This window comes from Acinonyx jubatus, chromosome A2 (genome assembly GCF_027475565.1).
Source record: "Acinonyx jubatus isolate Ajub_Pintada_27869175 chromosome A2, VMU_Ajub_asm_v1.0, whole genome shotgun sequence".
In the NCBI taxonomy this organism is placed as follows: Eukaryota; Metazoa; Chordata; class Mammalia; order Carnivora; family Felidae; genus Acinonyx; species Acinonyx jubatus.
This window is the reverse complement of record NC_069383.1, coordinates 161,695,807-161,715,413: the sequence shown is the minus strand read 5'-3', so window position 1 is coordinate 161,715,413 and position 19,607 is coordinate 161,695,807. Positions and strand designations below refer to the sequence as shown.

Sequence of the window (19,607 nt, the reverse complement as noted above, 5' to 3'; positions counted from 1 at the left end):
GGCGGAGGCGGGCGGAGGGGGAGGCAGGAGGGGCTCTCCTCTTAATTATCTCGTTCACTCGTTTATTCACTGGGAGCTCCGGCGCGTTGGGGGGGGGGGGGGGCTGCGCCTTTTTGTTCGCTGCAAACAGTCAACATTTTTTATCTGGCTCCCCACCCCCCACAACACACACACACGCACACATATACACACGCGCGCGCGCACACACAGCCCACTGGTTCTTTTGTATACTTTTCTTCCTCCTTTCTCCCCCTGCCTTCTGAACCAAGCTAATGGCTTTTTTTTTTTAATTGTAGGCGTGTAGATTTTTATTTTTTTAACCTTTATGTTTTGAGAGACAGAGAGAGAGAGAGTGTGCGCAGGGGAGGGGCAGAGAGAGAGAGAGGGAGTCACAGAATCCGAAGCAGGCTCCAGGCTCCGAGCTGTCAGCACAGAGCCCAACTGGGGCTGGAACGCGCGCGAACTGCGAGATCTTGACCTGACCCGAAGTCGGAGGCTTAACCGACTGAGCCACCCAGGCGCCCCATAGGCGGGTAGATTTTCAAGTGCAGATTTCAGCTGCCTTTTTTCTTAACTTTCTTACTGAGGTGTAACCCCTCCATGCCACAAACACACACATCGTTAAGTGTACAGATGCATGCCTTTTTACCTAAGCGGGGGACCCGAGGCCAGCGCCCGGGTGGGGGAGGTGAGTTTTGCAAGTGCAAGGTCGACCCCTGTTACTATTTGGAATTATGACATTTTGTTCATCCTGGATTTTTTTTTGCATTAATTTTTATTTTCAAAACTATCTGCAGTCTTAAAAAAAAAAAGGAGGGGATGCCTGGGTAGTTCGGTTAAGCGTCTGACTTCGGCTCAGGTCATGATCTCGCGGTTTGTGAGTTCGAGCCCCGCGTCGGGCTCTGTGCTGACAGCCTGGGGCCTGGAGCCTGCTTCGGATTCTGTGTCTCCTATTCTCTCTGCCCTTACCCTGCTCACACGCTGTCTCTCTCTCTCTCCTCTAAAAATAAATAACATTAAAAAATTTTTTTAAAGATATTTGCAGTGAAATATTACTTACCTTGACTGCTGAGTTCTATGGTGCTTCCTTGAATTTGGTCACTGAGAACCGTGCCTCCCCCCACCATACCCTAGTTCTGACCCTGTATAGAATATTCCAGAAGACTTGGTGTGGGAGGTGGGGGCTACCCCACCCCCACCCCCCTGCCCTGCCCCCCCCACCCCCCCTGCCCTGCCCCCCCCCCCCACTCCCGCCAGGTAGCTCTGGCTTCGTCATCACAGATTATTCTGGAAATGCATCTAAACAGAATCACACAGGGCACAGTCTTTGGAACCCGGTTCCTTTCGCTCCATGTCATGCTCTGGAGGTGCCTGCAAAGTTGCCACACGTCTGAGTAGCTCATTCCCTTCCGGGGCTGTCACTGCAGTGTGTGGACAGAGCTGGTGTGTTGATCTAGCCACCGGCTCCTGGGCATTTGGGTTGTTTCCTGTGTTTGGCTGTTCCGAATAAAGCTGCTACGAACATTGTCACACACGTCTCCGTGGGGACATATGTTTTCATTTCTCTTGGGCAAACACGCAGGAGTAGGATGGCTGGGTCATATGGTAGGTGTGTGTTTAACTTTGGAAGAAACTGCCACCCGGTCTTTCCGAGCGGCTGGAGCATTTCGCCTTCCCACCGGCGGCCGGAGGGAGTGGGGGGGGGGGCACCTGCAAGCCTGGGTTTGGGGCATTTGTTTTTTTTTTTTTTTTACTTTTTCTTAACGTTTATTTATTTGGAGAGAGAGAGCGGGCGAGCGGGGGAAGAGCAGACAGAAGGGAGAGAATCCCAAGCCGGCTCCCTGCTGTTGGCACAGAGCCGGATGCAGGGCTCGAACTCACGAACCGCGAGATCGTGACCTGAGCGGGAATCAGGAGCCGGACGCTTAGCCGACTGAGCCACCCCGGCGCCCCCGGGGGGGCTTCATGCTTTTGAGCCTTTCCTGAGGGGTAATCTGACAGCTCCGTGAGTTTTGACAAATCTACACGCTGTGCGGATGGACAGTGTCTGAAGCGCCCCAGAAAGCTCCCTGAGACTTGTGTTTGTAATCTGCAAAGCGAGGGCCAGAGAAGAATAGAGACCTGGCTTCTCTCTTGTTTTCCCGCGCTTTGTGCTTCGTTTTGAAGTTCCCTCCGCGTGTCTCCAAATGAACCCCTTTGCCCAGCTTTCTCAGAGAGTGGGGGGCGGGGGGGGGGGCCCTAATGTGAATTCTCGTGAGTGGTCTCCGGTCTATTTAATGCTTACTTTTAAGATTTGACAAATAGTGAGTGAGTACTTCCTGTGGCCAGGTGATAGGCCAAGCACTTTATATACATTAAATATCAACGAAGTTATGCTTTATCATCCCCGTTTCACAGACGGGAAGACTGAGGTACTCAAAGGCCATGTCTCCGGCCCTCGGCCAAAGTCCCAAAGCGGGCAGGGCTGGGATGTGAACCAGGCCCTGTGCTCCCCGTGCTCTGGGCCTCCGCAGGCATCTCCTCCTGGCTCCCGGGCCCGTGACAGCACTCCATAGACATTGGCCACAATCCCTCACCCACCATCCCAACATCGAAAAAGCTCCAAAAATAGGACTGCCTGGGCGGCTCAGTTGGTTGAGCGTCGGACTCCATATCAGATCCCGTCTTGATCTCACAGCCGCGAGTTCAAGCCCTGCCCTGAGCTCCGTGCTGGGCACGGGGCCTACTTGAAAAAATAATGGAATAAAATAAAATATAAGATAAAATAAAATACAATAATAAAAAGCTCTAACGATAGAGGTTTTTCATCAGCATGGGTTTAAAACTCATTGAACATCAAGAGTTAATAGTCTTGGGGCCCCTGGGTGGCTCGGTCGGTGAAGCGGCCGACTTCGGCTCAGGTCATGATCTCACGGTTTGTGAGTTCGAGCCCCGCGTTGGGCTCTGTGCTGACGGCTCAGAGCCTGGAGCCTGCTTCCGATTCTGTCTCCCTCTCTCTCTGCCCCTCCCCTGCTCACGCTCTGTCTCTCTCTCTCTCTCTCTCTCTCTCAAATAAATATTTTTTAAAGAGTTAATAGCCTTAGCTATTAATCAGCTTTCCTTATCTCATTTATTGTGAATATTCCCATTATGTTGCCACATGTTTGACGGGGACGGCGAGTGGACCGCCCAGGCCCAACCGGGGGTCTTAGGGTCTCACACAAGATGTCTTACGTGTCTGGTGTCACTGTCCTAAAATCTAGGACATTCTGAATTCCAAAACATATCTGGTCCCAAGGGTTTCCGATAAGCTCTATGATTAGTTACTATTAAATACTTGCATGCCGACCGCCCCAGGCAGTGGGGACACCGCAGGGACCAAAGCGGACCCTGCCTCCGCTGGGTTCACAGGCCAGTGGGGGAAGAAGGCAGACACCATAGCAGGCAGTTACGACATGGGTAACTAGGTCCGCAGTGGAGGCAACACAGGCCTGGCGAGGGCTCCGGGGACTCGGGCCGAGGTATCGGGGAGGCTTCCTGGAGGAGGTGTTACCCGAGCAAAGACCTGAAGGTGAAGAAAGGGGTAGTGAACGGGCGGGGGCGGGGGGGGGGCACCTGGGTGGTGAAGCATCCTACTTTTGAATTCGGCTCAGGTCGTGATCTCACATCCGGCGGACAGCACGGAGCCTGCTTGGGCTTCTCTCTCTCTGCCCCTCCCCTGCTCACCCTGTCTCTCTCTCTCTCTCTCAAAATAAACTTTAAAAAAGAGGCAGGGGGTGGGGGGGGGGACTGGTGAGGGATGTAGGACAGGGAATCCCAGCTATAGCCCGTATTTAAGGGCCTGGAAGCTGTCCTTTGGGGATGCAAACTATCCCGGGAAAGGCAAGAACACCGAGGCCCGAGGCCCAAGGCCCAACACTGCTTTTCTGGCATGCCCACGGGCTGCAGAATCCCGCGCCCCAGCTCTCTGGGCTCAGAGGAGGGTTTGGGGGGCCTTGCCTGGTGGCCAGACGCCTGTGGGGTCTCCTCGGGGCTCAGCTCTAAGCTGTTCGGACCTCATTATGTTCCAAGAGGTGTGGGCGGTGTTCGCCCCGTCCTCGATGCCAGGGAGACCCCCCCGCCGGGGGAGGCTGGGGCTGGGGGCCTCACCCCATCCAACCACTCTCCCCTGGCCTTGACGTTTGGCCTATCTGAGGCTGAAGACTTTTCTTTGGGGAAAAGCCTTCGCTCTGGAAATATGGCAACTCTGTGGATCATCTATTCATTTCTTCTGCTTCCTGGGCTGGAGATCTGAATCCCCCCTTTTTTCCTTTTCTCTTACCCTCCCCCTCCTCCACACATCAGCCAATCCTGTTGCCTCTGCCTGCAAAATTTATCCTAAATCTGCCTTCTTATCCGCGCCCCCTGCCTCCGTCCCCACCTGGTCCAGCCTCCATCGTGACTAGTCCTGCCTCAGGGCCTTTGCACTGGTCCTTCCCGCTCCCTGGGTATCCTTCCCCCTGCTCTCGTATCTCCATTTATTTCCTTTGCTTTAAAAAATGTATGTCAAGGACGTCAGCTTCGAGACGGCAGTGACTTGGGTTTATCTCTGTGACCGTTGGGTCCCCAGCTACTAGCACAGTCCCTGCCACACAGCAAGGGCTCAGTAAAAATTCCTTCCGCGACGGAAGGCATGAATTCACGGAAGCTCAGAACACAGCCTGGTTGTGTTCCCAAGTCCTGGATGGGAGCATTTAGCCGTGGACACAGATAGAGATATTAGGGGGGGGAAAGGCTCCAAATTTTGGTTGCCTCCCTCTGCCTTTAATTATTTTGTCGACAAGGCTCACAATTCAGCAAGTCAAGGTGGCATTTGAGAGGGACGGTTCCCTTTAGTGTAGCTGACAGCTAATTTGTGGGAAGTTTAATTACAGGCGGCGTTAATTAACTGACAGAATGCTGGGCGAGGAAGGCAGCCATCTGTTCCTAAAAACGTCCTCCCCTCCTGGGCCCCGGCTGGGAGGCTGGGAGGGGTGGGCAGGGAAGAGGACAGGGCGTGGAGAAGAGGCGGGGACAGAGGAAGAGGAAGGAAGGAGGGCCAGGTGATGAATCACAGGCTTCTCACCCCTCTCCCAGATGCCGCTGGGGTGAGGTCTTGGCACTCCGCCTCCTCGCGGCCTCCACCATTTCACAGTTGCCTCCGGGAGCCGCGGGGAGGGGGGCAGTAAGTTCCTTGGAATCTGCTTCTTGCTGGTTGCATCACGAGGAGCAGAGGGTGTGGAGTAGTGGAGGTGAGACAGCACGCGGTCCTCTCGTCACACTGGAGCGGATGGGCACCCGCCAACGGAGGTCGGGAGGAGACGCTGGGCCAGAGGCCCGGGGTGCAGGATGCCCTGAGAAACCTGGCCTGGGAGAAATGGGTCAGTCTGCCCCTCCTGCCACCGTTCACTCCGTCATTTCACCCGCTCTCCGCGAGGATGGCAGAGAGGCGACGCACACGGCCTCCAAAGACGGGCTTCCGCGGTTCAAAACCAAACCCAGCTTTGTCCCTTCTGAGCCGTGTGCCCCGCGGCAAGTCGCTTAAGCCTCTCTGAGCCTCAGTTTCCCCATTTGGCCACACTCCACCCCCCGTCGCCCTGGACAACACAACACAGATGGAACACTGTCCGCGCGAGCAGGAGGAGGCCTCTCCTGGTGCCTACTTAGAGCAGCAGCCAAGGCGGGGCCGATGGGGCTGGCGCAGGCTGGCCTCGCTAAGCTGGCGGTCCTTGGCAGTTCTCGGCCCCCCTGAAGGCGGCTGGAGAAGGGCCCAGGCCCGGCTGTTGGGGGAAGTGAAGAGGCTCGGACGAAGCCGAGGCCGCTTCTCAGAGGAGGCAGGTTCCGATTTGGGGCAGGGGCTTCATGTCCACTTATTAGGCACCTGCTGGATGCCAGACCAGGCCTCTGCCCCCGCCACTGGCTGCCGGGGTCACTTGCCCTTCGCACGGCGCCGAGTCCTGCTTTCTGCTCTCAGTCTAGAAGACGCCACCGCCAGGAAGCCCCCCGCGTTCTCTGGGTTGGGCCGAGCACCTCCCTTTGGGCTAACACAGCGCCCGAGTTTCCCCAGCACATGGCTGCTCACCCAGTATGACGGCTGGGCTGCAGGCAGGTCGCCTGGCCAATTGCCACACACAGATGGAACGCGCGGGGCCGGGTACTGTGCTTAGCATCGTCCACACCCGGGGAGCCCCGCGGGGCCGTTGCTACCGCTGTCCCCACTTTACGGATGGGGAGACTGAGGCTCAGAGAGACTTCACAGTGGAGGCCAGTAGTGTAGCCTCTGCTTGTGGCCTTAGGGCCGGGAGCAGGGCGGGTGTGAGGTCCTTGTCACAGAGCTGTGGCCCCCCAGGGACCCCGTGCAAGGGTCTCAGCCCACCTCTGTGCACGCACGCGCACGCCGCGGCCAACACCCTGTTTTTTGCCCTCCTCGATCCAGGAAGGGAGACCCTTTCCCTCAAACCGCCTCGGAGGCCCCCAGCTTCGTCGTGCAGGGCGGACAGCAAGGCACGAGCGGAAAACACTTAAGTGCCCGTCGCGCGGGAAACCTCTGACTCCGCTCACACACGTTCGCCTGTGGGGGCCAGACCGCCGGGTCCAGACCCCACCATCACTCCTACACCACATGACCCCAAGCAAGCCACTCGGCCTCTCCGGGCCACGGCTGCCTCGTCTGGAAGATGGGGACCTAGCAGTGGTGCCCAGGATTTTCTCGGAGCTACTTAAAACCCGTCCAGCGGTCTTACTCAGCGCCTCAGAGTCAAAACCGAATTCTCTCCCCAAATCTACAAGATCCTGCGCAAGCCGCCCCCTCCCTCCCTCCCTCCCCTCCTCCCTGTCTCCCCCTCGCTCCCCCTGCTCCAGCCACACGGGCCTCCTTGCTACAGCTCCTCCAACACGCCAGGTCTGGCCCTGCCCCAGGGCCTTTGCATGGGCCGTGCCCTCCGCCTGGACTACTCTTCCTGCACACGCACCTCCTCCCCACCATTCGTGTCAGCAGCATCAGATCGAATGGGCCCTCCCTGACCTTCCTGATCGTGCTTGGCAATGGGCCATACAACTGTCCCGCACTCATTGCCCCGAAGGCCCCTTAATATGGCCCAGCCCTTCTCAAGGGGTGTGGGAGCCCCTTATCTGCTTGCCAGAAAATTAAACCACATCTGAGCTGATCTCTGAATCCAGCTGCAAAGTCCCGGGAGACAGGGGACAGAGAAACATGCTAAATGGCACCCCAGGGACAGGCTTGGCGAAACCCCGGCTGGAGACGTCACCACATATGACCCATAGGGCTTCAACGAATACATCGCAAAGCAAAAGTAAGGGGTGGGGGGGTGGGAATGGGAGGAGCTGTCCGTTAAGACTTAGGACAGCACCGAGGCTCTGTTGGTGGAGCCGGGGACTCGATCTCGGGATTGTGAGTTCGAGCCCCATGTGGGGGGTAGAGACCGCTTAAAAATAAAATCTTCAAAAAAAAAAAAGACCTAGGAGACCGCCGACGACTCTAGATTTTACGTAGATTCTGAGCCAGACAGCCCAAAGAAACACACATCACGGGGTCCGCATTTCCATGAGTCTCCTGGATGGATGTCTGAGGCTGTTAGGGAATCATTATTTTGAACACGATACTGAAGTCCGTGGGGTTTATTATTATTATTATTAGTTTAGAGGGGGAGTGTGCGCGAGCAGGAGACAGGGGCAGAGGGAGAGGGAGAGAGAGAGAACCTTAAGCCCAGAGCTGGACACAGGGCTCGATCCCATGACCCTGGGATCAATCCAATCCCCACCCCCGCTGAGAGCCGCTGCTTTCGAAACACCCCATGCTTCCAGATGAAACCCATCTGGCATTGGCATCAAAATGACAAGGGAGGGGGTGAGTGGAAGGGCGCAGGAGTTGAGAGCGGCCCTAGATAGACACTGGCCGAATCTGAGTAATGGGTTTGTGGCAGGACGGGGGGGGGGGGGGGGCGGTCATTATTCCATCCTCTCTATGTGGGTGCGTTTGACATTCTCCACCATGAAATTTTGCAATGGTGGGGAAATTCGGATAAAAGCTGGACGTGAGTTCACCATAACGTGCCCACGGTGCTTTCTCGGGCCACGTGAGAGGTGTGAGGGGTATGTGGGAACCCTCTGGAGTATCTCTGCCACTCTTCCGGAAACCTAAAATCAGTGCAAAGTGAAACATTTTGAAACACACACACACACACACACACGCACACACACACAGAACGTTGAAATGCGTAACGAATAAGCCAACCGGGGGTCAGCAGCCCGCGTGCCCGGGATTGGACCGGAGGCACAGGGCGTCCCAGGGCCACCGTTGGTGACCGCACGGCGACTCCCCCCACCCCGCCCCCAGGATCCAGCCTCAGGCTCCGCTGGGGTCCGCCACACGGGCGGCAGGAGGGGCCGGAAGCCGTGGTCTCACAGCAGCCAGGGCGAGAATCCGCTTTCAGACCCACTTTATTCTCTCTAGACTAGAAACACTCCGCATTTCCACCCTCCCTGCCCCGATCTGGGTCGGCCAGGGGCCGCGGGGCCTCACGGCGGCTCTGGGGGCCTCTCCGGGGACGCAGTGGCCTCGGCGCGGCCGTGCGAGCTGCCTCGGGCCAGCAGCCGCAGCCTCCGCGAGCGCAGCCGGGCCTGGACGGCCCAGAGCGGGGGCCGGTGGCCGGGCAGCGAGGGGTCCTCGTCGCCCAAGCTCTGGACGGTGGAGTCGGAGCCGTCCTCCGTGCCGGCCAGCGACTGCTGGCACACGGGGCAGGAGCGGTGGGCGGCCTGGGCGAACCAGGGGTCGATGCACTTGCAGTGATAGGTGTGGGAGCAGGGCAGGATCTTGAGCCGGTCGCCCTCCTCGTAGTCATCCAGGCAGATGGCACACAGGTCGTTCCTCCGCGTGAAGGTGCGGACCCGGGCCTTCCGGCGGGCCTGCGTCTGGGCCACCGGCCCCCAGGCCCGCCACAGCCGTCGCAGGAGGAAGACGGCGGACGTGAGCAGGGCCAGGGCGCGGCCCAGCACCCAGGATGCGGCCGGCACGGGGTGGCGGTCCGGCTCGGGGCACGGCGGGTAGTTGGGCAGCCGGAGGACGTGGCCCGCCCTGTCGCAGCGCACGATGAGCCGCAGGTCCCGCGAGGCGGCCTCGCCCACGAACACCGAGGGGATGGCGATCTGGCGTCGCGGCTCCTCGAACGCCGGCGCCGTGCGCACCAGCTCGTCGGAGCGCGCGTTGCGCACGACGGCCGCCTCGAAGCCGGCCCGCTGCGCGTGCAGCGCCTTGAGGTCGAACGTGCAGTCGTTTGGGCGGATCGGCACGATGGCGCCCAGCGAGCCGTTGCCCGGCCGCGGGCCCTCGATGGGGCGGCACGCGTCGGCCGGCTCTGTCTCCGTCAGGTAGCCCCGCACGCCCTCGGGGGCCAGGGGCACCCCGAACAGGGCCGGCAGGCCCGCGAAGTCCAGGGTGCTGGCGTTGCCGGCCCGCACGGCCCGCACCACCGCCCCCGAGGGCGCCAGCAGGGCCAGCAGGGCCAGCAGGATCAGGGCGACCGCCACCCCATGGCCGCCCCCCCTCCGCCTCCTCCGGGCGCTGTGCGCAGCTAGGTCCCGCCGGGGACCGCAGACGGGAGGCCTGCGGGCATCTCCAGGGCCTCCCAGGGCGCCGGTGGCCCGGGTGGAAGGGAGGCGAGCTCGGAGGGGGTGCTCAGAGGCGGGTGAGCGGGGCAGCCGGGCCCCGGGCGGCCCCAGGCAGAAACTGCTCCCGGTGGCACCCAGCGTGCATCGGGCGTGTCTGTGAAGGCCGGTCTCAGGAGCAGTCGACCCGCCCGGGAGGCCGTGCTGGAGGATGGCACCGAGGCCAGGGGCCCCCAGGGTTCCAGGTGCCGCTGGCCTCTGTGACATCGTCCTGTTACATCCTGTCCCCAGGAGCCCCCCGGTTGCCTAGGGCTGTGGCCGGGACAGAACTCCTGGGTCTCAGAGCCGGTGGCCCGAGCAGGCTCTGAGGAAACCTGTGGGAGGTTCAGAGCATGCTCAGTTCCTGGAGCCTGTGAGGCTCAGGGGTGCCACAGAGCGGCCCCCCGGTGGCCCGGACCCGGCACTCACACTCGTCCTGTACAGCATCATCTCCCCAGCCTCCCAGAGACCCACCCAGGAAGATGCCCCCTTTTCAGATACCCAGAAGGACCCAGACTTGTTCACGACACCCTCCCCCCACGAGGTCGGTTCTTAAAACCCAAATTCCCAACTTCCTCCCTCTCCCCCGCTATTCCCTCTGCTCCAGCCACAGGCGCCCCCTCACTGTCGCCACAACACGCCAGGCCTGGTCCTGCCCCAGGGCCTTTGCACAGGCTGTGCTCTCTGCCTAGAGGGCCCTTTCTCCGGGGCTGGCTCTTTCTCAGGACTTAGGTCTGAGTTCATAGGTCTTTAGAGTTTAACTAGATTTGATTGAGGGGGTGGGGGAGAAGGGTGCCAGGGGCGGGGGGGGGCGCTGGTGGGAAAGGGGGGGGTCCCTGACCCACTGCCTGGTATGCCTTCAGTCCTGCACCAGCTTTACTCTCCCACCTCGGTGCCTCTTCCCCAGCCTGGTCCCCAGCTGTGTCCCCATCCTCCGCCAGAGCCCTGGGTGACAGCCTCCCGGCCTCCCCTCCCCTTCTCCCCCAAACCCCCCACCCCGAGTCTGCCTCCTCCTGGGCTAGGCTAGCCTGCTCAGGTCTGGATGGCCGGTTCTGCCATTCACAAGCTGTATGGCACCAGGTAAATCACTCGACCTCTCTGGGCCCCCGGTTCCAGGTCTGGAAACTGAGCACAATGATGAGGAACATCCTGTAAGACGGACGGTGTGGGCGGTGAAGGAGACAAAGCACGATCAGCGCTCGGCTCTGGGTCTCACGTCCTCCCTCTCCCTGACCCGCCTCTGCTTTGAAATCCTTCTAGTCAGGGATCTGTCTAAAATCCCAGCCTCTGGTCTCCCCGTGGCCCCCCAGTGCCCTCCAGATGAAGTCCAGGCTCCTCTGTGTGGCCCACAAGTCCCCCCACCCCCCCGCCGCCCCCCGGCCACTCACGGTGGTCAGGACCCTGCCAATCTCTTAAGCCCGATGCTTTTCAACGCTCCGACTGCATCGTGATTCCTTGACCTCTGGGGCCTTGCAAAGCTGCTTGTGGTGCCCGGAAGGGCATTCTGTCCCCTCGTGGCACTTTGCCAGCCTGGCTACTTGCTCTGTGGGATTTCTTGGTGGCCCCATGCCTCCCAGGACGGCCCTCAGACGGCAATGGAGGGGACAGGGACACACGGGCAGAAGGCCATGTGGCAACAGAAGCAGACACCGGAGTGACGTGGTGGCCACAGCAGAAGCTGGGTGGGGTGGGGAGAGGACAGGGGACAGAGTCTCCCTGTGAGCCCTGGGAAGGAGCCCGCCCCGCCGACACCGACGTGGGGAGAGGACGGGTTTCTGCTGTTGGAGGACCTTCCCCCAGCCCTGCCCCAGGGGGTGGCACAGGTTACAGCGGCCCTAGGACAGGAATAGCCCCTGGAATCCTTGTCCCCGACAAGGCGAGGTGTCACCACGTGGAGAATGGAGGGTGAGTAAGGATGAACTTGGTGTCAGAGGGCAGGGAACAGCATGCTGGGAATGCGAAGAGAGTAAGAAGGTCTTGAGAGGAGGGAGAGAGTGGGGGAGAGGGAGGGAGGGAAGGAGAGGGAGGGAGGGACGGGGAGGGGGGAGGGAAGGGGAGCTGCGTGTCTGGAAAGAGGGTCTGACCCAAGGACAGGAGAGGGTGGGCAAGGCTACGGAGGACGATGGGAGCCACAGAAAGGCTGAGAGGGAGGGCAGGACCACATTGCCTTTTCCCTTTCCACTCTCTAGATTTCTGCACTGCTTGGCTCTTGTGCGATGGGAACGAATTCGCTGATTGCTCCTGAAATAAAAAGCAACTTGTGTTTCTGCAAGAGGCCTCTGGCTGCTGGCTGCAGAGGGACAGGGAGGCTGGGAAGCCACGGAGGGGACAGACACTCAGGGAAGGGACTCAGAGGGGACAGTAGCCCTGAGTGAGGAAGAGGACAGCAGGTGCTTGGGGCTGAGTGACGTTACCCCTGCCGAAGCCCTTCCCCCTGGGATTCCTCCCCGAAGTCCCTTGGTGCCCCCGCCTTTCACGTCATTCGAGCAACTGATTTCCCTGAGGGACGGGTCCTTGTCCCCGCTGGGATTTTAAAACCTCATCTGGTTTTCTGAGTCTTTGTATTTTGCAAACCCCATCTCTCCGTGGCAAGATATTTGCGCTTTCTGTGACTCTCACGACGTTTGGAGAGAAAGACAACAGGAGAGCCGATATTTAGGGAACGTTTTGGTGCACAAAGGAGCGGACGGACGAGGATGGGGGGGAGACGGAGAAAGCGGTTTGCCAAAGACCGCGGTGGGTGACGACGGGGCGTCTTGGCTCCCTCGGGCCTGCCGTGACAGAGTACCACAAACTGGGCGGCCGAGGACATCGGGGATTAATGTTTTCGAAGCTCTGGAGACCCGAAGTCCCAGATCAAAGGCTCGGCCGCGTGGCCCTCCTTCTGGAGGCTCCTCTGGCTTCTGGAACCTTCTTGGCTCACGTGCAGGTGGCCTGGAACGTGCCAGCAAATGAACACCCCTGGGCGCGGCCGGGGACCCAGGACCGAACACCCCGTCTCTCCCCCTTCTCAGATGCCAGGGCTCTGGGGTGCGCATCCCGCGTCACCTCCTGGAGGACCCAGTTGGGCTGAACTCCCAGCTGCCCCCCGCCAACGTGTTTGCCAAGGGTGCTTTCTTTATCAGATGCCCTCCCTTTCCTGTCCCCCTCCCTCCCTCTCCATCTTTCCGTTTCTACACCAGCCAGGGGGCGGCTCTTTTTGTCTCACCCCTCTTCCTCCTCCTTTGTCTCTGTGTCGGTACCTCCGCTGCCCGACTCTGCCCTCTGTCTCTGTCTCTGCCCTCTGTCTCTCTGTCTCTGCCCTCTGTCTCTGTCTCTGTCTCTGTGTGGGTCTCCCTTTGTGCCGCTGCGTCCCTGGCTCCTTTCGACGCGCTGGGTGCCGGATACACAGCCGTGACGGAGACAAAACCCCCGACCTTACGGAGATTCTGTTCCAGCCGAGAAGAGGGAAGTCAGCCAGACAACGAATTAACTCCATGAATAAACCAGCCGTCAGGTGAAGCAATTTCAGGGTGCGAAACGCAGCAAAGGAAACGAAAGCGGGGGCAGCATGAGGTGGGGCGGTTCGAGGAAGGTCTCCCCAAGGCAGGCGCGTTCGAATGGGAGCCCGAAGAGAGGAACGACCTTTGCTTCTAGAACATTCTTGGGGTGCCACCAAATCACACTCCCGCAAGTCGACCTGGGATGTGCTGGCTGGCGTCATTTCGTTTGGTGCATTTGTTCATCAGATATGTGCTGGGCACCCACCGTGTGCGAGACCCTGGGCTGGGCGCTGGGGACATGGAAGTGACTGGCACCAACCCAGTCCCCACCGTCCAGGGGCTCTGTCCAGTGGAGGAGGAAAGCGACCCACAAGGGAACGGGCATATCTCACGTGGCGATCGGTCCCGTGACGGGAGTCAGACAACAAAGAGACAAGCCCAAGTGTCTGAGGAGTCAAGGTCAACCCCGACGAGCTGGGCGGAACTCGTGGGCCCAAGTGTGGGGACCAGCGGGGTAGCTCTCCCAAGAGACTTCGCTAATTTGAAAAGTAAAATGATAACTTTCCAGTGGGGGGATCCTGGCAGACACCGGGGTAACCATGGGATCAAGGTTAACATCACCGGGGATGAGACGCGTCGGCTTCGGGCGACTCCTGGCCTCCCGCCCTGAGGAGGACGCAGCGTCCCCTCCGTGGGACCCGGGCCACGCTGCCCAGCCCAGGCTCGTCCTGAGCCGATATCAGACAGACCGGAACGGAGGGGCGGTCCCCCAAACTCTTCCAAAGGTCAAGGTCGTGGAAGATGAGAGACCGCGGACATGTGACAACGAAATACAGTGAGCGGCGCTGGCCGGGGTCCTGGGCCGGTCAAACCCCGGATGAGGTAAGTTTGTTAGCAACGTTGTACCCACGTTAATTTCCGGGTTTTGCCCATCCTACCGGGTTGATGTAAAATGTCATCACTCGGGAGAGCTGGGTGGAGGGTGTCCAGGAACCTGTACTTTCTGCGGCGTGTGGTGACCCCGTTCTTCTGTGAGTCTATGATTATTTCAAAGCAAAACATTCAAAAAACCCAAACAGCCTTAAGGAAAAGAAGAAGAAGGAAGGAAGGGCGCCTGGGGGGCTCAGTTGCTTAAGCACCTGACTTCGGCTCAGGTTATCTCGCGGTTTGTGAGTTCGAGCCCCGCGTCGGGCTCTGTGCTGACGGCTCGGAGCCTGGAGCCTGCTTCGGATTCTGTGTCTCCCTCTCTCTCTGCCCGTACCCCACTCATGCTCTGTCTCTCTCACTCTCAAAAATAAATAAACATTAAAAAAATTTTTTTAAGGAAGAAGGGAGGAGGAAGAGGCGGGCGGAGGAGAGGAGGAGAAAGTCTCAGAAGGAGATGGTGGCTGGCATAGAAGGTGGTCAGGGAAGTCCTCTCCGAGTGGGTTGTCATGTAAACCAAGACCTGAAGGGTGAGGAGGAGTTGGCAGAAGGAGACGGGGTGGGGAAGACCAGAGTTCCAAGGAGCAGGAACAGCACACGGGCAAAGGTCCTGTGGCAGGAGGGGTCAGTGTGTCTGAAGAAACGTGAAGAACAGTGTGGCTGGCGTGGGTAACTGCCTTGATCCCGGAGGGTCTTGCAGATAGAAATGGGCATTTTGCCTTTTACTGTAAGCGCAACGCAAAGCCTGTGTATCTGGGTTCCCCTGAGACAAGGATTCGGGTACAAGCAGTTGACGGGGTAAGTGATTCCAGGAAGCCCAGGAGGGCAGTGGGATAGTGAGAGAGGGAGGGGAAGGAGCCAGAAATGGGGGTGGGGGGAAGGCGGCACTCATGAGCAGGTGACCGTGGAAGGCAGAGGGGGCTCAGTCCCATCCGGGACTTCTGGGAGACAGTGCAGAGGGAGGAGGGAGCTGGGGTATTTATGCTCCAGCCACCGGCCGGAGGCTACGAGGGGGACTGACAGGATTCTGCAACACTTCCAGCCTGCACGGGCGTGAGCAAAGCAGGTTCAGGCGGAGGGTCAGAGCTGGGATGCCAGCCAGCAGCACGGGGAGCCGGTGGGGGACCAGGGGACCCGGGAAGGCCATCGGCGGCATCAGCCACAGGGCCTTTACCCTCGCACTGACCGATGTAGCAGCCGCTAGCTATGCGTGGCCATTTCAGTCCATTTCAGTGAAGCAAAATTGAACTCAGTTCCTCGTTCACATGAGCCACATGAGCTCCCTGTGGAGCACACAGGGGCGGTGACGGTATTGGGCGGCACAGGTCTAGAACATTCCATCCTCAACGAAACATTCTACTGGGCAGTCCTGCGCTGAAGCATTTTAGGCGAGGGAGGGACACAACCCGATAGAGGGTCGAGGAAAACCCTGCTGGCTACTGAGGAAAAGCAGCCGGTTGGGGTTAAAAACGGAAACCGGGAGCCTAGGGAGGAAGCAATCGGGGTGGATGTAACAGAGGCTGGGACCAGTGCGGTAGCAGGCAGGGGTGGGGCAAAGCTTGTTGGAAGCAGCATCACCGGTGGGGGCGGGGGGGGGGGAGCCGCGTGACCATCTGAAGGTAAGAGGAGGAAGGGGAGGGGAGTCTGGCCCCTGCTGTGAGCCCCAGGTGGAAACAGGATGGCCGTCCCCAGGACGGGGACCCGGGAGAGGAAGCCACTTCAGAGACAGACACGGAGTTCCGTCTGGGCCCTGCTGGGCCTGAAGGTCAGGGGAAAACCCAGGGGGCAGCCGGACTCCGATGGCAGAGGCCGGGGTAGACACAGGAATCTGGGCCCGCGGGGCCCGCTGGCCACGGGCCCAGCCGGCAACCACTGGGCCGTGATGTAACTCGTCAGGCAGAAGCAAAGCCTCGTCCCCAGGCTCGAAGGCACAGCTTGCCTAAATGCTAACAAGTTTTGCCTCCAAATGGTGGCGGGGTGTGTGCGTGTGTATGTGTGTATTTAATTCTGGAATGAATTTAATTCTAATTCCGCCGACTTTGGGGATGGGAAACAGCTGTCTTAATGAGTTAAACAGTGGGTTTAAAATAGCGAGCATCTGTTCGCTGTCTGAGCCAGCACCCGCCGAGGCCACTCGGAGGCTCCGAACTTCCAGTTCGGGGGCCCTGGCTGCGGCTCTGGGGACGGGAGGGAACACGGCCCAGGATGTGGATTCAAATCCAGCCCCGCCACTGGGGAGGTCGCCGCCCCCGACCCCGGGGGGTTTCTGCTGCCGTACCTGTACCAAGGGGGCTGTGTGCCCACCACACTGAGCGGGACCCTGTGCTGGGACCACAGCCGTCAGACGGGTCCCGCGGGGCGGCAGACCGTGAGCACAGACCCCTGGCTGTGCGGCCCGAATCCCTCTGTGCCTCAGTGTCCTCGTCTGGAAGTGGAGATAACGACAGTTCCTAACTAACGCAGGGGGTTGTGGGGGGAAAAAAAAAGTTGAAAGGAGCTACCACAGGTTAAATGCGTGCCTGGAACAGCGCCTGACGGACAGTAAATAAATATATAACAGAATTTCAAGGAGCAAAGAGGCCTAGGGAGAGGAAATAACGCCACAGAGAGGCCTGGGTGGGGCTGACTTGGATGGGGAAGTCAGGGAGGTGAGCGGTCCAAGCAGCGGGCACAGCAGGTGCGAAGGCCCTGAGGCAGGCCCATGTTTGGAGACAGCGTGAATAAGGAGGAGGCCAGTGTGGCTGGAACAGAAGGAGCAGGGCCAGAATTCAGACCGAGCTTTGGTTGCATTAAAGGGGTTTCCGTTTTCTCCCAAAGGCACTAGGGAGCCACTGAGGGTTTCAGGCAGAGGGGGAGTGAATCTGATTTGCAGCCAGACTTCCGGCTCTCGTCGTCCGGGCTTCTGTGTACATTTACTGAGCACCTACCAGAAACCAGGGCCTCAGGGGACAACACCGTGCGGAATGAGACTTGCTCGCGGCCAAGTTGAGAGAAAGGGAGATACTGGGTACGCCCACGAGCTTCCATTCACAGCTTGGCGTGGGGGTTTGAGTCCCAGCTCTGCCACCGTCCTGAGGCCCCCCTTCTTGTCACGGAGTTGCCTCACGGATGGAACCCGACCTCCGCCTAGACTTTCACATGCACGGCCATCAAATTTCAAACGCATAGCCCTAATCTCAAAAAGTGGACCACGCCCCAACCATACGACCCAGGAATCCCACTGCTGGGGTTTACCCAGGAGAGACGGGAGCCCCCATCCACACACAGACATGCACCCTCCTGTTCAGGGCAGTAGTATTCCCAGTTTTTTGTTGTTTTAAAGTAGGGGTTTCTTTTTTTTCTCTTTTTTTTTTTTGAGAGCGAGCAAGAGAGACGCCGAGCGAGAAAGCGCGCGTAAGCGGGTGAGAGGCAGAGAGTGAGGGAGACAGAGAATCCAGAGCAGGCTGTGGGTGCAAAGCCTGATTGATGCAGGGCTCGAACCTACGAACTGTGAGATCATGACCCGAGCGGAAGCCCGGCGCTCAACCCACTGAGCCCCCCACCCCCCACCCAGGCGCCCCAAGCGCGGCAGTATCCCCAACAGCCCAACCCGGAAGCCACCCAAACGTCCACCGACAGGTGAGTGAATGAGGAAGCAGCGATTCATGCCAACCATGGAACATTCCTCAGCCAGAAAAAGAAACAGAGCCCGGAGACACACAACAACCCAGAGGAACCTCAAAGCCATGAAGCTGGGCCACAGGAGCCGCGCTCAAAAGGTGCACTCTATACAACAGCTAGAAAATGCAAACTAATTTATAAGGACTTCAAGCAGATCGGTGGTTGCCTAGGAAGGGGTGGGGGCGGGGGGTGGGACAGCACGGAGGATATTGGGGGGGACGCAGGGATGGAGGACCTTTGGGGTGAAGGCGCGAAGGAGTGAAGGACGCGCGCTCACCGTCCCGCTGGTTTTACGCGGCAGGGAGCCGTGCACACGCGCGCATGCGCGCGCCCGCGAGTGCTCACGTGCGAGAGAATACGTCCAACTGCGCCCGTCCAATATTTGCAGGTTTTTGCCTGCCAGCACCTCCCCCCCCCCCTCCAAAGCTGTAAAAACAAAGTGAGACAACTACGAAACATTCACTTAGCTCAGCACCCAGGGTGCAGGGGGTTCCGGCTGGGTTGCAGACTCCGTGGCCCTAATGGTGGAGGGGCCTGGGGGTGGGGGGCGGGGCATCCCAGGGGAAGCTCGTCCAGGGTCACGAGCTTGCCCGCAGTCCTCCCCCTCTGCACGCCCTCCGCCCCGGAGAAGGAGCCTGGGCCTCGCCAGCCTGCGCTTCCCCCGCCCGGGGCCGCCGCCGAAAGTAATTTCTTAACGCGCTGCTCTCTGCCAACGAGACGCAAGATTAATTACAGCCACAAACACACTGGGCACCACCTAAATATTTCATAGATCTGCGTGTGCGCGCACACACGCACACGCTCACACGCAGCCAGCGGGCTGGCTCTTGGTTTTTTTCTCTTCTGTTTTGCTTTTCTTTAAAGGGGGCTGCAGGTAGACACGTGGGGAGACTCCCCTCCCCTCCCCTCTAATCGCCTGTGTCTTTCCTCCCTTTCTCCCCCCAGAGGGGTCTCCAGGGGATGGGAGCCTTCCTAGGGCTCAGGGAAGGGATCAGTTCCCCTGGCTGTCTCTGTGCAAGGCGCCCGCTGTGCTCGTAGACTGGAAGAGGTGGCAGGGCCTCTTGGCCATGACCTTGCTCTTGGGGAAAACCGGAGGCCCCTGGGTCATGAGGGGAAATGGCCAAGAGTCCCCTCCCCCTTCCCGAAGAGCCAGTCAACGTGCATTTCTTCGCGTGGCAGGCGATCACTGGGGCACCGAGTGTGGACAGGATCAGAGAGACCCCTCGACTCCTCGGCTGTGTAACCTTGAGTCAGTGCCTTCCCCTCTCTGAGGCTTGGTTTCCCCATCTGCAAAATGGGGGGATGACAGTTCCCTATGTCTCGGGGCTGCTGTGAGGCCCAAATTAGATCTAAAATCCCTATAAAGTCCTCAGCCTGCCACAAAATATACACATCTGAGGTTCCATCGATGCGGCTCTCACGAGGGAGGCACGATTACTGTTTGTTGAGCTCCAGGCCCTGTCCCGGGGGTAGAAATGGAACAGCAAAGGAGACGGCCCCAGCTCTTACACCCCTCCCCATGTCCAGACTTCACCTCTTCTTTTTTCACCCTTGCACTTTATATATGGAGGCTCGCGGGGACTCCGTGCGGGACGTGGACAAAGGAACTCAAAGATGCCTCAGCAATCTCAAGGCCTCTTCTTTTTGCTGATGGGGAGACTGAGGCCCAGGGAGGGGGCAGGGAGGGCTCCCAGGCCTCCACCCCCGAGCCCAGCTCTCAGTCTCAAGTGGGGCTCCGCATAGGCCCGGTCGAGTCCTCGCCCGTCCCCAGCCCTGCAGCCGCAGGAGCTGCCTGCCTGCAATTTACCAAATGTGACAGGGTCTTGGCCCCGATGGTACATCCTGAGCCAGTGGCACCTGCAGGGCCGTCACCTCCCGCTC

General features: G+C 59.4%; 2 protein-coding genes across 3 annotated transcripts; one reads left to right on the top strand and one right to left on the bottom strand.

Annotated features, from left to right (window-relative positions):
- Positions 1-7,458: 7,458 nt before the first annotated feature.
- Positions 7,459-10,385, bottom strand: ZNRF4 (zinc and ring finger 4). The gene is given in 3 exon segments (XM_027049371.2): positions 7,459-9,562; positions 9,564-9,663; positions 9,666-10,385. Coding segments are annotated over 3 exon segments (1,350 nt in total). The 5' UTR covers positions 9,889-10,385; the 3' UTR covers positions 7,459-8,535.
- LOC113596416 (uncharacterized) lies at positions 9,392-14,929 on the top strand. 2 transcript variants are annotated; one of them, XR_008297332.1, is made up of 5 exons: positions 9,392-10,204; positions 10,777-11,565; positions 11,850-13,156; positions 13,389-14,024; positions 14,222-14,929. XR_008297332.1 is itself a non-coding variant. In XM_053220033.1 (4 exons), exons 3-4 carry the CDS (start codon positions 12,612-12,614, stop codon positions 13,810-13,812), a joined length of 969 nt encoding a protein of 322 aa, XP_053076008.1. In that variant the 5' UTR covers positions 9,392-10,204; positions 10,777-11,565; positions 11,850-12,611; the 3' UTR covers positions 13,813-14,929. The 2 variants fall into 2 exon arrangements, 1 of the variants encoding a protein (XP_053076008.1); XM_053220033.1 differs by having other exon boundaries at positions 13,389-14,929.
- Positions 14,930-19,607: the final 4,678 nt, after the last annotated feature.

Excerpts from the sequence above, each read along its gene's own strand:
- LOC113596416 (XM_053220033.1), top strand. The coding sequence starts at position 12,612 with ATGAACACCCCTGGGCGCGGCCGGGGACCCAGGACCGAACACCCCGTC. Across the intron at positions 13,157-13,388 it reads ATGAATAAACCAGCCGTCAG|ATATGTGCTGGGCACCCACC; the intron begins GTGAAGCAATTT and ends TTTGTTCATCAG.